At 39.8% G+C, this 13,092-nt stretch overlaps 1 protein-coding gene across 1 annotated transcript in view; it reads right to left on the reverse strand.

The window, feature by feature from the left end:
- The window catches only part of LOC104384628 (von Willebrand factor D and EGF domain-containing protein), a 198,303-nt gene that overhangs the window by 76,486 nt on the left and 108,725 nt on the right, over positions 1 to 13,092 (reverse strand). The window contains exons 15-18 of the mRNA XM_086616173.1: positions 12,313 to 12,427; positions 8,622 to 8,872; positions 7,180 to 7,399; positions 274 to 411 (exon numbers count right to left, since the gene is read on the reverse strand). Of these exons, the coding sequence (XP_086472299.1) occupies positions 274 to 411; positions 7,180 to 7,399; positions 8,622 to 8,872; positions 12,313 to 12,427 (724 nt within the window). The remainder of the gene's footprint in view (positions 1 to 273; positions 412 to 7,179; positions 7,400 to 8,621; positions 8,873 to 12,312; positions 12,428 to 13,092) is intronic.

A 13,092-nucleotide genomic window follows, 5' to 3' on the forward strand; every position in this document is an offset into this window, starting at 1 on the left:
TTGGCAGATTATCTAGCTGGCATTAGGAAAATAATTTTGTATGCTACAGTATTCATTCTAACAAAAACGAAACTAAACTTCAGTGAAAAATAGCAAACAGAGACCGGTTTGCAATTATCCATATTAATGTAAGACAACAATAATCTGCTTTGTTTATTTAAAGGTCCATACTTGTAGCGAGTGTCAAAGTACTCAATTAAGAACAATAGTAGTAGAATTGAACCCATTTTTTTTTCCCCAACTATTAAAATAAATCATCCAAAAAGCACTTACATTTGCAAATTTTACCATTTCCCTCCATCCCACTCGGGCAAATTCCACATGCATATGATCCAAAAGTATTCATACAAGACACTCCAGGAAAACAAAGGCTCTCTTCACATTCGTTCCTGTCTTCCTGACAAGTAAGCCCTGTGACAAATCAAAGGGGAGGTTAATAATCAGTAAAGATTCCCTGTTTATTCCTCATCTCAAATGTTGAAGCAGACCAAGGCTTACTTCTCAGCTGCAAACTCATTACAGGGTACGTCACTCACGTTAGAGCCAAATTCCCCACTGCCTCACTTAAACCAGCTTTTATCACACTGTTTATTACTGTCGTTACTGGCACCAGAAGGGCTGAACTTGAGACTGCTGCTTGTAGAAAACTGTGCATGTTAAATAAATTATTCCACCTGCATTTCACATCTTTGCTTCTGCTTTTGTTGTCTTCTTTATGTGAGATCTTTGTCATATGCCGAAGAAGCCAACAAATGTCACCATTTTGGCTTTAGGATATGAAGAGCCATATACTGACCTATTGTGCTTTTCATTTCTATGGGAACCTCACATGACTAATAGCTTATGGTGAACCAGCCTCATAGAGTCTGGCTGAAGGTAAACCTTACAAAATGATCAGATTTTTTAAAAAACCTTTTTTTTTCTATTTAAAATGAAAATTTGAAGAAACATTCTGAAAAAGTCTCTGAGCCATACTGCTGGTGTACAGAAGATAAGGTGCTGCAGGATCTGAACCCAAAACAATGTGCCTTGGCTATTGCTGATTTTGGAAACAGAGTTTTAAAAATCCCTTGAAGCAAATGATATTCAAATTCACAACTCTGGAGGATTTAATGGATACCTATAGGGGAAGGTGACCCAAAAGTTAAAATTACTATCTGAAAAGCAAATGATACAGAGTAATCACATATAATATTGTTAAAAATTTCCTCAGGCTTCAGGTATGTGTGCTGCTGTCTCTGTGCGCTTGAGAAAACTTGCTTGGCTATTGCTGGTTACCAGAATGCACATCCCTAACAGCAGGTTGTAAACTAGCCCCTATCACTGCTATTAAGGCAAGTCCTTTGTCCCTTGTAGGAATATCCAAGGGGACTGGAACATCTTCTGGAGAGTCCAGGTGCCTGCTTCAAGACATACTGCAAGGTACAGAAAGGCTTGTTCCATATCAGATATCCAGCTTTACTCATGAAAAATGATTTAAGGATAAAAGAATATTTTTTTTCTTCAAAAAAGAAATCTGTCACAGTGGGATGAATTACTGAACGATAAAAACAGAACATTATTATTCATCTCCTACAACATAATCTCTCACTGCTTCAGCATTTCAGATAGCTTCCACTACTCCTTTCAAGTTAAAATAGCATCTCCATGTGAAGAACTCAAATTCAAGTATCTCTTGATTGAGCTGCCTAAAAAAGCTGGTAACTTCATGTTCTCATGGAAAAAAAAGCACAGTGGTGCAAAAGCCACATCCCTTTTCTGGTGCCATCTCAAGCAAAGTTGTTCTGGATTTGCATGCTTCTTGCTTCTTTCTTTTAAGTTGGACATCATGTAGTATTGCAGGGTTTAACCTACTTTTTTTCCTCCTTGGTTACATTTTGGATTACTATTTCTATTGTAGCCCATTTGTAGCATCAGGCTGCTCTTCTCTGATAGTGATTTCTGATGATGTGCTGGTAGATTATTAGGCATCGCATTATGGAAAGTACTGAATGAGTTATTAGATTAGAATCTGACTAGATTAGTGATTATTTTTTTTCTCCGAGTATCATATAAAGGCTAAACATGATACTACAGATAACAAAAGCACGAATGAAGTTCCCAGTTTCAGTAACAGACACTTCTCTTTCAGTCCCCTCTCCTCCCTCCTACCTACTCTATTTTTTTCTGCAAAAGGCTAACTTTAGAATCTCAAAAATGAGAGAATTACAAAAAGCAAAGGAACACCATAAGTAGGAAGCTAAATTTTAAAATTCAGTCACTTCACTGATTTTTGTAACGTGAAGTTGGAACTATGCAAGCACTTCATTTCACTCGGACAGATTTGACTTTAAACAGTATCTGATCAATTTGGGCATAACCATAATCCAGCTGAGTCTGAGGACAAATGTTTGCAAAGTCTGAAACTTTGGTTTCAGGCTGCTGAGGAAGCAGCAGAAATGGAGCGAGAACTGTCTGCACTGAGAAGCGTCAATTATTCTGTTTGCATGACCTCCAGTGCACTGCAACACAAGGGAGTCTCAATTCTCTGGGCGCTGCTACAGTACAAATAAAAATAATAAGAATAAAAGACCTTCAGGTTGCAAGGTTGAAATATCTGTTTCTGTGCCAGATCTATTTCTCCATCCCTGCATGGGAAATGGGCTGAAAAGATAAAGTCCTTTCATGCCTTGAGAGGAGCTGACCACCTACAGATGCAGAGAAAGACTTTTTCACTCTGTTCGTATTGAGTTAACTCCAAAGGAACAGGCAATCTCATTTAGGGACTCTACGGTTATTACAAACCATGAACAAGTCTTGGAGTTTTCTTCAGTTCCCTGAGAAGTAAAATGAAATTATAGTTCCATCTTCCCGCCTAGTCCCCATTTTTATGTTAATCAATGGTACATGAGGAAGGAAAGAATGGTTTTGTGAGTGAGATACAGTTTTCAAGGATGAGTTCTGTTCTCAAGTGGGCGATGTTCTTGCTTTCAGTAGCCAGAAGAAGAAACAACAGGAATTCTTTTTATCTTGTTGATAATGTCGAAGAAAAATGAATGACCTTTGAACGCTCAGTGAGATAAAAGCATATAAGTCTCTTAGAAATTCAAAGTAGTAATAATTCTGGAGTCAGCCTTCTCTTAGATTTTCCAATGGCATATCTGCCTTGGTCCCATTCCCACACTATACCCTTTGTCATGGTTTAGCCTGGTTGGCAACTAAACGCCACACAGCTGCTCGCTTACCCTTCCCCGCTCCCAGGGGACAGGGAAGAGAATTAAATAGGAAAAGGGAAAGAGACCCGTGGGTTGAGATACGAACAATTTAATACTGCTACTACTACTATATAAATATATACATATGTATAATGATAATAATATATACAAACAAGTGATTCACAACACAATTTCTCACTGCCTGGTGACCAAGGCCTGTTTCATCCCAGACTAACGATCCCAAAACAGACAAGTCCCGACATCGCAATCCAGGATGAACGAGAGGCCCAAAGATAGAGAGAGAGAGACTTTGAGAGTCCAAGAGTGAGAGCCCCAGAAGAGCAAAGGCCCTTCTGTCTGGTTAACCCTCATTTTTATACTGGCCATGACGCTGCATGATATGGAATACTCCATTGGCCAGTTTGGCCCTCAATCCTAAGTGAAATCATAAGGGGAGTTGTGGACCCTCTGTCCCAGCCATGCTCCCCCCTATCCTGTTGTGCTCCTGCACACTGGCAAGAACACGGCAGCTGAGAAGTCCTTGATGTCTCAGTGCCAACTACAAACACCAGTGCGCTGTCAGCGTTCTTCTCAGAGCAAGTCTCGGACTGAAACCAAAACACAGAGCTCTTCCAGCTGCTAAAAAGAAGAACTAACTGTCCCAGCCAAAACCAGGACACCCTTACATTGTCTGAGATACTCCAATGCTCCTGAATTGCTGTCGCTCAGCAACACATCGTGCTCCCCAAGCCGCTGCTTCTCTGGCAGTGATGTTTGGGAAGCTCTCAAAAGAGTTAACTTTTTGTTTCTACTACCTGTTCACTATCATTTGTAAAGATTTGATGGCGAAGTGGTGCTGTCACTTGAGCAGTGCAGCATTGCCTTCTCATTAGATTATTGATGGTTTTCTGGGGAATTGAGACATAAACACAGCATCAAGGATGAGCTTTTATTGTTGTCACAGAACCTGCCCTGAAGTAAAATCATCTACTTCCCAGCTGACTTTCAGCTTATAATTTTTCACCTGCTATTAAAACTTGGAGATGTATTCCTGTTTCACTCAGTCATACATTTTTTTTTTTCTGTTGTTGCTTGTGTTTTAGCATTTATGGTGAGGGAAGTACAGCAAAAACAATGCATGTTAATTTAACCCGGGAAGAACTAAGGGCTCAGGAAAACCTAGTGTTTCTCTGGCCATCAAGGTGTCCCGATCTCTAGAGTCAGCTGTATGTTGCTTTCAAACATGTTATTTTTAAGTGTTGGATATTTCGCTGCTTACTGCTTGTGTAGGAATGAGAGCCACATTTCAGAGTATGTTCCATATGAATTTATAAACAATTAGGATTGTAATTATGGCAGACTATTTGACGTGGAATAATAGAGGTTGATTTCACTCCATCTATGTGCAATACCGCATAAAGTGAGAAGGGCAATAGTGTGAAGCTGGTGGAGAAGATCAAACAACAGGAGCAGATCCACTGAGGTTATTGACACATGGAAATATTTTGCTTTTCACTCATGTAATCCACCTCCTTACAGGCAATGAAGAATCGTTCTCTTTGTAAACTTCCAAGTGTTTAACCAAATACAGCCAAAAAGATTCCCAAATGTCCCTGTGCTCATAGGAACATTTTTTCCTGAGGATTCAAGACATTCTGCGTATGTTTGTTTGGTTTGGGGATTTTTATATTTTGATCAAGCTTTCATTTTCTAAAGTTGTTCTCCATGCTTAGGCTTCTGTGTTCTTGCATCAGCAGAGTTTTGGTGGCATAAACACTTTGGATAACTGTAGGCTTTGTCTATTTGGTAGCATTACCTGGAGTCAATACTGTGTAGATGTCATAGAATCATAGAAGCATAGAATGATTCTAGGGTTGGATGATTGAATGGTTGAATGATTCTAGGTTGGATTAGGGTTGGAAGGGACCAGCGCACATTGCTGACAGTGCACATTGCCAGCTCATGTTGAGCTTCTCATCAACCAGCACTCCCAAGTCCTTTTCCTCCATGCTGCTCTCAATTCATTCTCTGCCCAGCCTGTACTTGGGCTTGGGATTGCCCCGACCCACATGCAGGACCTTGCACTTGGCCTTGTTGAACTTCATGAGGTTCTCACAGGCCCACCTCTCAAGCCTGTCAAGGTCCCTCTGGATGTCATACATCTTTCAGTTCATTTTTCTGAACTTCCCCTTCTGAATGTTTTTTATTGTTCATTTCTGCTGGAATTTTACAGTTAATGAAATCTGGCCTTGCAGTCCCACATGACCAGAACAAAGAAGGTTTCATAAACTGCTGAAAGGCAGAAAGAGTGTCTTACTGCCTGGATGACCCTATTGAGTAAAATCTGTTCATTGCTTTTGTTTAAAATTGAGTTTCTTGTATACATACGCACTATAAGCAGCGATAATTACATGTATTTTACTTTACTTCTACTCAGTTTTTCAAACCTATAGCACTGCACAGCAGCCAACGTTATGCATCGCATGAATTCATTTCATGCTTTCATATGCAAACAGAGTAGGGTTTGTGACAGGTTCAAGGACTGAAACCTGAGCTCAGCTTAAGGTGATACTTTCTTACTCTGCTTTGGAAATGGTTCTGATCCAAGGTACATTTTAACGCCATTTCAGTTAGCACCCTTCACTTGTGGCAGACTAATTTAACTCCGACAGGCATGCAACGCAATGCCTTTACCTTCCAGTGACTGCACAGTGACCTGAGTGTGAGTGAGTCAGCGGCTGTTATTTTGACTGGCCCTTTGTCTGCAAAGCTGAACAAGAGCCAGGTTTAGAAATCTTATTCGAATCCTGTGTGTTCAGGTTTGCCTTGTACCTCCTGAAGAGCTGAACTACAAATGAAAAGACACCAACTTCCATGAAACTCTAGGAGAAGGTGTGTTGAGGTTGTGAAAATCTGTTCTGTTGGAAGCCAGTGGTGTTACGAGCACCTGGAGCATGGATCCCAGCTTGAAGAAGGTGGTAGGCACTTTGCAAGACCCAGCAGTGACTCGGCTCAGCCAAACTCCACACACTTAATGCAGCAGACTCTAACGTCTGGCTCTGCCAGTTACAGTCTGTAGAGCATGGGAGAGTCGTTGTCCACGTGCTGTGAAAAGTGCTTTTTCATGTTCATGGATACTTCACAGACGTTCTGAGTGTATTGGAGCTGACTATACATTGTATTATAGGTACCAACATATTCTCTCCTCATCTATGTCATTGATTAGATGCTTCTCTTTCTCCTCACATTTCAGGTTTTCCTGTTTGCACTCTATATCTTGCATCCACCTCTTCGGCCTCACTGTGTTTTGTTCTCCAAATCCTCCTCTTCATGCTTTTCATTCTGCTTTTTTAAAAGAATCTTTTTTTGGTGTAGTGATCATCCCTCTTCCCTGCATCTCTTACAATCATATTGTGGCCAGCTCTGAACAGTTTAAAAGGTCAGATTTTGTTCCATCAGCATGTCTGACAATGGGCTTGAGGGTTTTTAATACTTAAATTTAATAAAGCTTCAACTGAACCTAAAGAAAGATTTATTTTTGCATGTTTTCTGTAACTATTTCTCCTTCCTAGACCTAGAAAAATAATTCTTTCCCAGTTCTTTCATTGGCTTAATTTAGCAAAATCCTGTGGAGTGCAAAAGGGTCCTAGATCTTTGCCTTTCCCCTCTTCCACTCAGTCTTCTCCTAGCTCATCTCATGGATGGACAAATTCGTGAGAAATAAGCAGGTGGAAACTGAGATCAGGGAGGTTCACAGCCTCTTTGCGTGATTAGTTCAGGACCACAGAGCTTTGGGTCATTTTTCCTTCCTTGAGCATGGATAATTAAATGCACGTTTTCTATCTGTCTAAAGCTTAGTCATGGGAGCAGAAGAGAAGGCTTATGTAGTCCATTTGACAGAAGCATGTGGTCACGCTGCACTCAAACAATCCTATAGAACAATAAATGTCTACTTAAATCAGAGGCAGAAACGGCAAGGTGTTACCTCTCAGACCAGGGGGACATTTACAAAAGTAGCTCTCCACTTTATCCACGCATGTTCCGCTGCCGCAGGGGTTGGATTTGCAGGCATTAATATCTTCCTGGCAAAATTCTCCATCAAATCCATTTGGACATAAGCACAGGTATTCACCAAGGCCTGGAGGGAATTTAATATTGGTAACACATGTTCCACCATTGAGGCAGCTGCAGGGCTTCACTCCAACCTGAGGAAGGCAAACAGGAGCTGTGGTAAGATTCCTCCAAATCATCACAGCTCGGAGCTATATTGTTACCCTTTAGGAGGGGATAGATTTGCAGTGCGAACATGCCATCTAGTATTATGAAAACTCCTTTCTAACCAATTTCCTTTGTCTAGATAGATGGTCTTGTACTCAGCATACTTATTTATTTGACTTAAAGCTTGACTTTAAAGAGATTATTTTTTTTTTCATCATTTAGGGGCACATTCTAACTTCTTATAAGAAAAAAAAATCCTATTTGCTCTGACAGCAGTTTTTACATAGTATCTGAGGGCAGAAATTGTTCCTTATTCTTCAAAGAAGAAATGAAAAATCTTTTCTCTTTGCCTGTCTGCCCTCCTTACTGTTTCACATTACAAAAGGCTCCCAGGCAGGAACATGATTGTGGAATTCCTTAGCTGGTCTCTCTTTTCAGGGTCCATAGTATTATTTCACGTATGTACAAGAACAGCATTTCAACAGATTCAAACCTCTGTATTATCTCGCCTAGTTAAACATAGGTCTAGTTTGAAATGTTTCCATTAAAACTAGGCTCCAGTTTCCTTTTTGCTGTGTGAGTTCAGTAGATTGGTATTTTCGGTGATTGTGGTTTGAATGAGTCAAAATAGGAATCTTCAGGAATAAAAATCTTTTCTTGACAAAACTGTCCTTATGTCAAGTGTCTGCATCCCACTTTATTAGCTCATCCTATCACAGGATTAATGTTAGGCTATACAATAAAGGCAAAGCAATGCACAAGCTCTGCCAAGAAACTTAAAGTGTGGAGTAGTGACATAAGAGCAAGACACGCTTTAAAAATATCATTGAGAATGAGTTATAATCTTCCTTTTATAGCTAAAACTTGGTCTTTCATGTTATATGCTTTTTTCTGCAATCCAAATGCAGAACGTGAGTTTTAAAGCAGATTAATGAACCATTAAAAGGCTCTGCAAGAATGTTCTTTCAAACAGCAATCAATAGCACTCTCTCTTGTTCCTTGTATATATAGTTTCTATGTTCTCAGAGATATTTATTCCATTAATTGATCATTATTGCTGTGCTGGATAATATACACTTATGAGGAAATAGCTGAAGTCTTAGTTTTCAAGACAGTAACAAATTATTAGCTGTAATGACAATTGCACCAAAGCAATGACATGATAAACAGGTTTGTTTTGTTTTTCCTTTAAAGTGTTCATTTCCTTACCTCAATAGAGTAGCTGCTCTGTGCATTGCATTCATCTGACACAGTGAATTCAAAGGTCTGCATTTCTTCTGTATCAACTTTCCAGATAAGCAGGCCAGCAGGAGAGAGCCTGGCGTCCTGTGGCCCAGCTTCTAAGACGAATAGCACAGCTGACCCTTCCGGATCCACTGCTATTAACTGGTAAACAAAATTCTCACCAATAAATGTCAGCAGCTGGCTGGAGGGGGCCTGGAACACAGGAGGCATGTTGTCTAAACAGCAAAAATGAAACCATGATTACATAAATTCCAGTGTCTCCCATGTAAAGATTCACAGCAGAGGTCTCTGTAGGAGTGCTCTCTGTGAAAAAGGTACCCCGAGACTGACAGAGGAAGCCGTTTAGATGATGGAAGCAGCAAATGGCTTTTACCAAAAAAGTGTACCCTTTCCCTCCTATTTTCTCATGTCCCATACTGAACTTTTCTCCCATACTGAGCTTTTCTCCCATACTGAGCTTTCATTACTTTTCGTTTGTTATCTGATACACGGGAGGAGATCAGACACAACTTCTATGACTTCCCACTGCTCCCCCAATTCTTACTAAAACTTTTATTAATTATATTTCTAATGCTTACATGTATGTATTTATTCTATCTGCCACTCTATTTATCTCTCCATTTAAATATAAGTAAACTAATTCTCAAAACAATGAATGACAAATGAATTGGTGGGGAAACTCAGGGGAAAAAAATAATTGTGTAGCTCTTCCATCAAGTAGATTCTCCTGCCTTTACACATGAGTAGTAATTAAGACTGAGCAGTTTGACTGGATTCAGTCGGACATTTCATTAGGGATAAAGGTCTGCTCGGTGCCAGCAAAAGTACATCACTGATGCTGAGATTGTCTATCCCCAGTGACAGCGGTGCATATCATGTCACCATTGTTGTTGTTTACATTCAATATTTCCTTAATGAAGATAAAAGCCTAATTGTACTGGGCTATTTTACAGTAAAAGACAAACACTGCCTGAAAATACTTACAATAGAAATAGATAAGGAGGACAAGGTATTACATTTTAAAATTAGAAACCATTGAAAAGTAAGATCACATGAGTTCTCTGAGGTGACCGCAGATCTGTGCAGGGCCAGGAATTTTGTCTCCATGTCCTAAGCCTCCTCAGTCTCAAGGCATCTTTCCTCATTAACCAGCAGTACAAATTGGCATGTATTGATATTAAAAGGAATTTTCTCACCATATACTTTGACCATGGTTATGTTTACCTTAAAGAACATTTCTAATACCGAGGATCAATTTCCAGTGACGCTCTAAAACTATGAAACATGTATATGTTCTCATAAGGACGGCAGGCGTCCTTGCATTATGCTTGTGGGAAGTCATCATTAGAGCTTTCTTGTGGTGCATATACTTTAATCAAGTTTTGCTTTCCATAGCATGTCTTGTATTATGTAGTTATTTAAACGTGTCTCTCCGCTCATTGCTGCTCTGCTATCAGAGCTTTCTAAACTGCTTGTCCAGCAGATTGTCCCGGCATAACTGTTGAAAGCTTCCATCTATTAATTTACCTTTTATTTCCCAAACACTTAAACCATGGAGCCTATAAAAGTTGTACCCGAGGTAATCAATGAAATATAGATGCTGGGTATGCATTTACAGATAAACACAAAGGTGTTAACTGGATGGAGGGTAACAAGAAGTTGTTGGCACAAAATAACTTAAGTTCTGAAAGTAGTCTGTGAACAAGAGTGTTTCTAATTCCACAGAGACCTCCTTGCCATCCAGTGAATATGTACACCCTCCCAATTATAGCAAAACTTTAAAAAAGTCTTTCACAATTTCAAAAACAAGACTGACAAACCTTTTCTTTTCAATATTTTTAAATTTTGAAATTATTGAAAAGTGAACCATGATGTGTTTCAGATTTCCCAAATCACTCCTAGCTTTATAAATTCCAAAACAAATGCAATTTTCCCCTTTTAAACCATTTTTTGAATGTTAAAATGGAACTGTCTCAGTGTTACAATGAGTTTGTCTATATAACAATCAGATCAGCTCATCCCTTGAGATGATACTGCTATGGCCAATACAATGGAAGGACAGAAAGGAAGCAAAGTTTGTGAGTCACAGATAACATCTCTCGTTAGACTAAACTATATGCCTGGGGAAAAAACCGCAGCTTTCAGGTGTACAAGCTCTTCTGCATGTCTGGCTTACCTGTAGGCATTTTAACTACTCATCCCAGTAACACCCAATGAGATTTTTAGTTGGCCAACACTTTAGGTGGATTTGCCTACACCTTTTTCTGAGAAGGAGTTTTAAATTCAAAAAGCTGGATATTTTAGGACATAAACTAGAGGTGTATGTTTTTAAACCGAGAAAATTCAAAGTTGCTAGGCTGGAACAGAAATTAAAAGGACTCACGAAAAACTCTCTCTCTCTTTCTATTGTGTTCTTGTTTCCAGAATTGATTTCAGACAGCTTATGACTTCTTGTGTTACTGGAAACCGTTGAGTCCTTTCTGGTCCTTCTCAAGGGCCTTTCTATCACCTCTAAGAGCGTGTCTGCTCATTGTTCTTCTTGGCAGTATCTCCACTGGAGCTGTGGACTCCAGCCACTGTGTTACAGCTCTCGCCGTTTCTGCTGTCCTACCTGGCACTCTCTAGGAGCCTCTGTCCCTGAGCATCCCCAGCTGCTCCCCAAGGACAAGGGCCATCTTCCTCTTTCTCCAGAAGGCTCCTGCTGACCTAGTCACCCTCAAGGAATATAAAACTGCAAACAAACAAAGCAAGCTGGTCCTGTCACTCACATAGCTCTCTGTGTTTGCTTGTGTTTACAGAACCTAAAAGTACAGAGAAACTCTTTCTAGAATCAACACACAAATCTACATAAAAGTGGTATCATAATCTTTATATTGACCAGATGTAAACGTGCTTAGGTAAGTGGGGAGATGCGCTGTGAGGATAATGCTGCTAGAAACATAGATTATCTGTAAAGCTAGTGATAAGTAATGGTTGTTGCTTACACTGGGAATGTAGCCATGAAAAAGCTATGATTAAGTCCTCAGCATTCAGGAGGTGCTTCAAAAGGTGGCCTTCACTGTGACCCCTGTCATGATGGGCTGCAGAATGAGCCTTCAGGTTCTGTGGCAGTGAAGGTAATGAGTGGCTGATCCCTATCACTTAGACTCCCTGCCAAGCCAAGGTCTTTTGTGTGGCATTTCATAGGATTTGGCTCAGGGAAAGGAAACAATTCTTCCAGACACTAAAAATATACACTAGTGTTTTAAAAACAGTATTTTCCTCAAATTGTTACCTTAAAGATTTGTACCTGTGAGATGATGACAGATGTATTTAGGGTCCCTCACCTTTAGCTGACAGACTTGGGCACTGCATGGGGCACTGGCTTATCAACAATTTCATTTCAGGTGTTATTTTGGTTTTATTAATTTGAGATTCGTCAGGTTTCAGCCAGAACAAGCTACATGCCCAGATGCATAGTGCAAACGATGGAGTACTGTCTGCTTCTGGTGAGTCTGCATTTCTGGTGCACCCAATTATTCCCATTACAAACAGTCCACTCACACTATTATGCAGGATAGATTCATGTTAGCCTAATGAAAGAACCATGTATTTCATAGACCAAGCCATAAAGTCCCAGCTAAGTGCTTCTAAATCTTAGAAAAAACTGTCTTACTTTCATTAATAGACCAGGTGAACTTAGAAATGTCAGGTTCACAGAGGAGACAAGGACTGGTAGGGCTTGACTCTCCTTCACCATAGCAAAGTCCATCTATATTACAGGTATTCTCCTGCCAAAAAAAGGAAATAAAGATGGGTGGGAGGTGGAGGTAAGGAAAAAAGAAATAAGAAAGATAAGAAATTAGAAATTAATAATTTCTGGAGATAAGCAGAAACTTGCTTGTCTCTTGAATAAAACAGTAGTAATTTAAATTCTGGTGCTTTCTCCCAACAGGGAGAAAACAAGAAATGTAAGTTTTCCCATTTTCCAGTGTGAGATTCTTGTAGCTGTGAATATTTTAGCTTAGGCAACATGTGATGTTGCTTCCTATAGATGAATGCGACAGAATGTGAGTTCTCATTTCCACACTTATATAGTGTATGTGATCATTATTCCCAGCTGTGACTACTAATATGATGATTATTAGCAACACTCAAGAGTGAGCTCTGTGAGATTAACAAAAACTGAGACTGGATAAAAGCTCGTTTTGAAATTTGGGAATCTTGTTCTGGTAACATAATTATTTCTGGAGGTTCTTCATAAAAATATGAAAAAGCAATGATATAAAAGCAGAATAAAGAACTGCATTAGATTTAGCTGAACACATTGATGGTGTGTAGGTTGGGCAGAGCATGCTGGCAGAAGCATGCAGTGCACTGTGGTCACAGCAGCCTTTGAGACCGACTTGGTCCTCTCCTGGTTAGGGTGGCCACCGGGGCCAGGGAGGACCTGTGG

This window comes from Tauraco erythrolophus, chromosome 8 (assembly GCF_009769465.1).
Source record: "Tauraco erythrolophus isolate bTauEry1 chromosome 8, bTauEry1.pri, whole genome shotgun sequence".
Classification (NCBI taxonomy): domain Eukaryota; kingdom Metazoa; phylum Chordata; class Aves; order Musophagiformes; family Musophagidae; genus Tauraco; species Tauraco erythrolophus.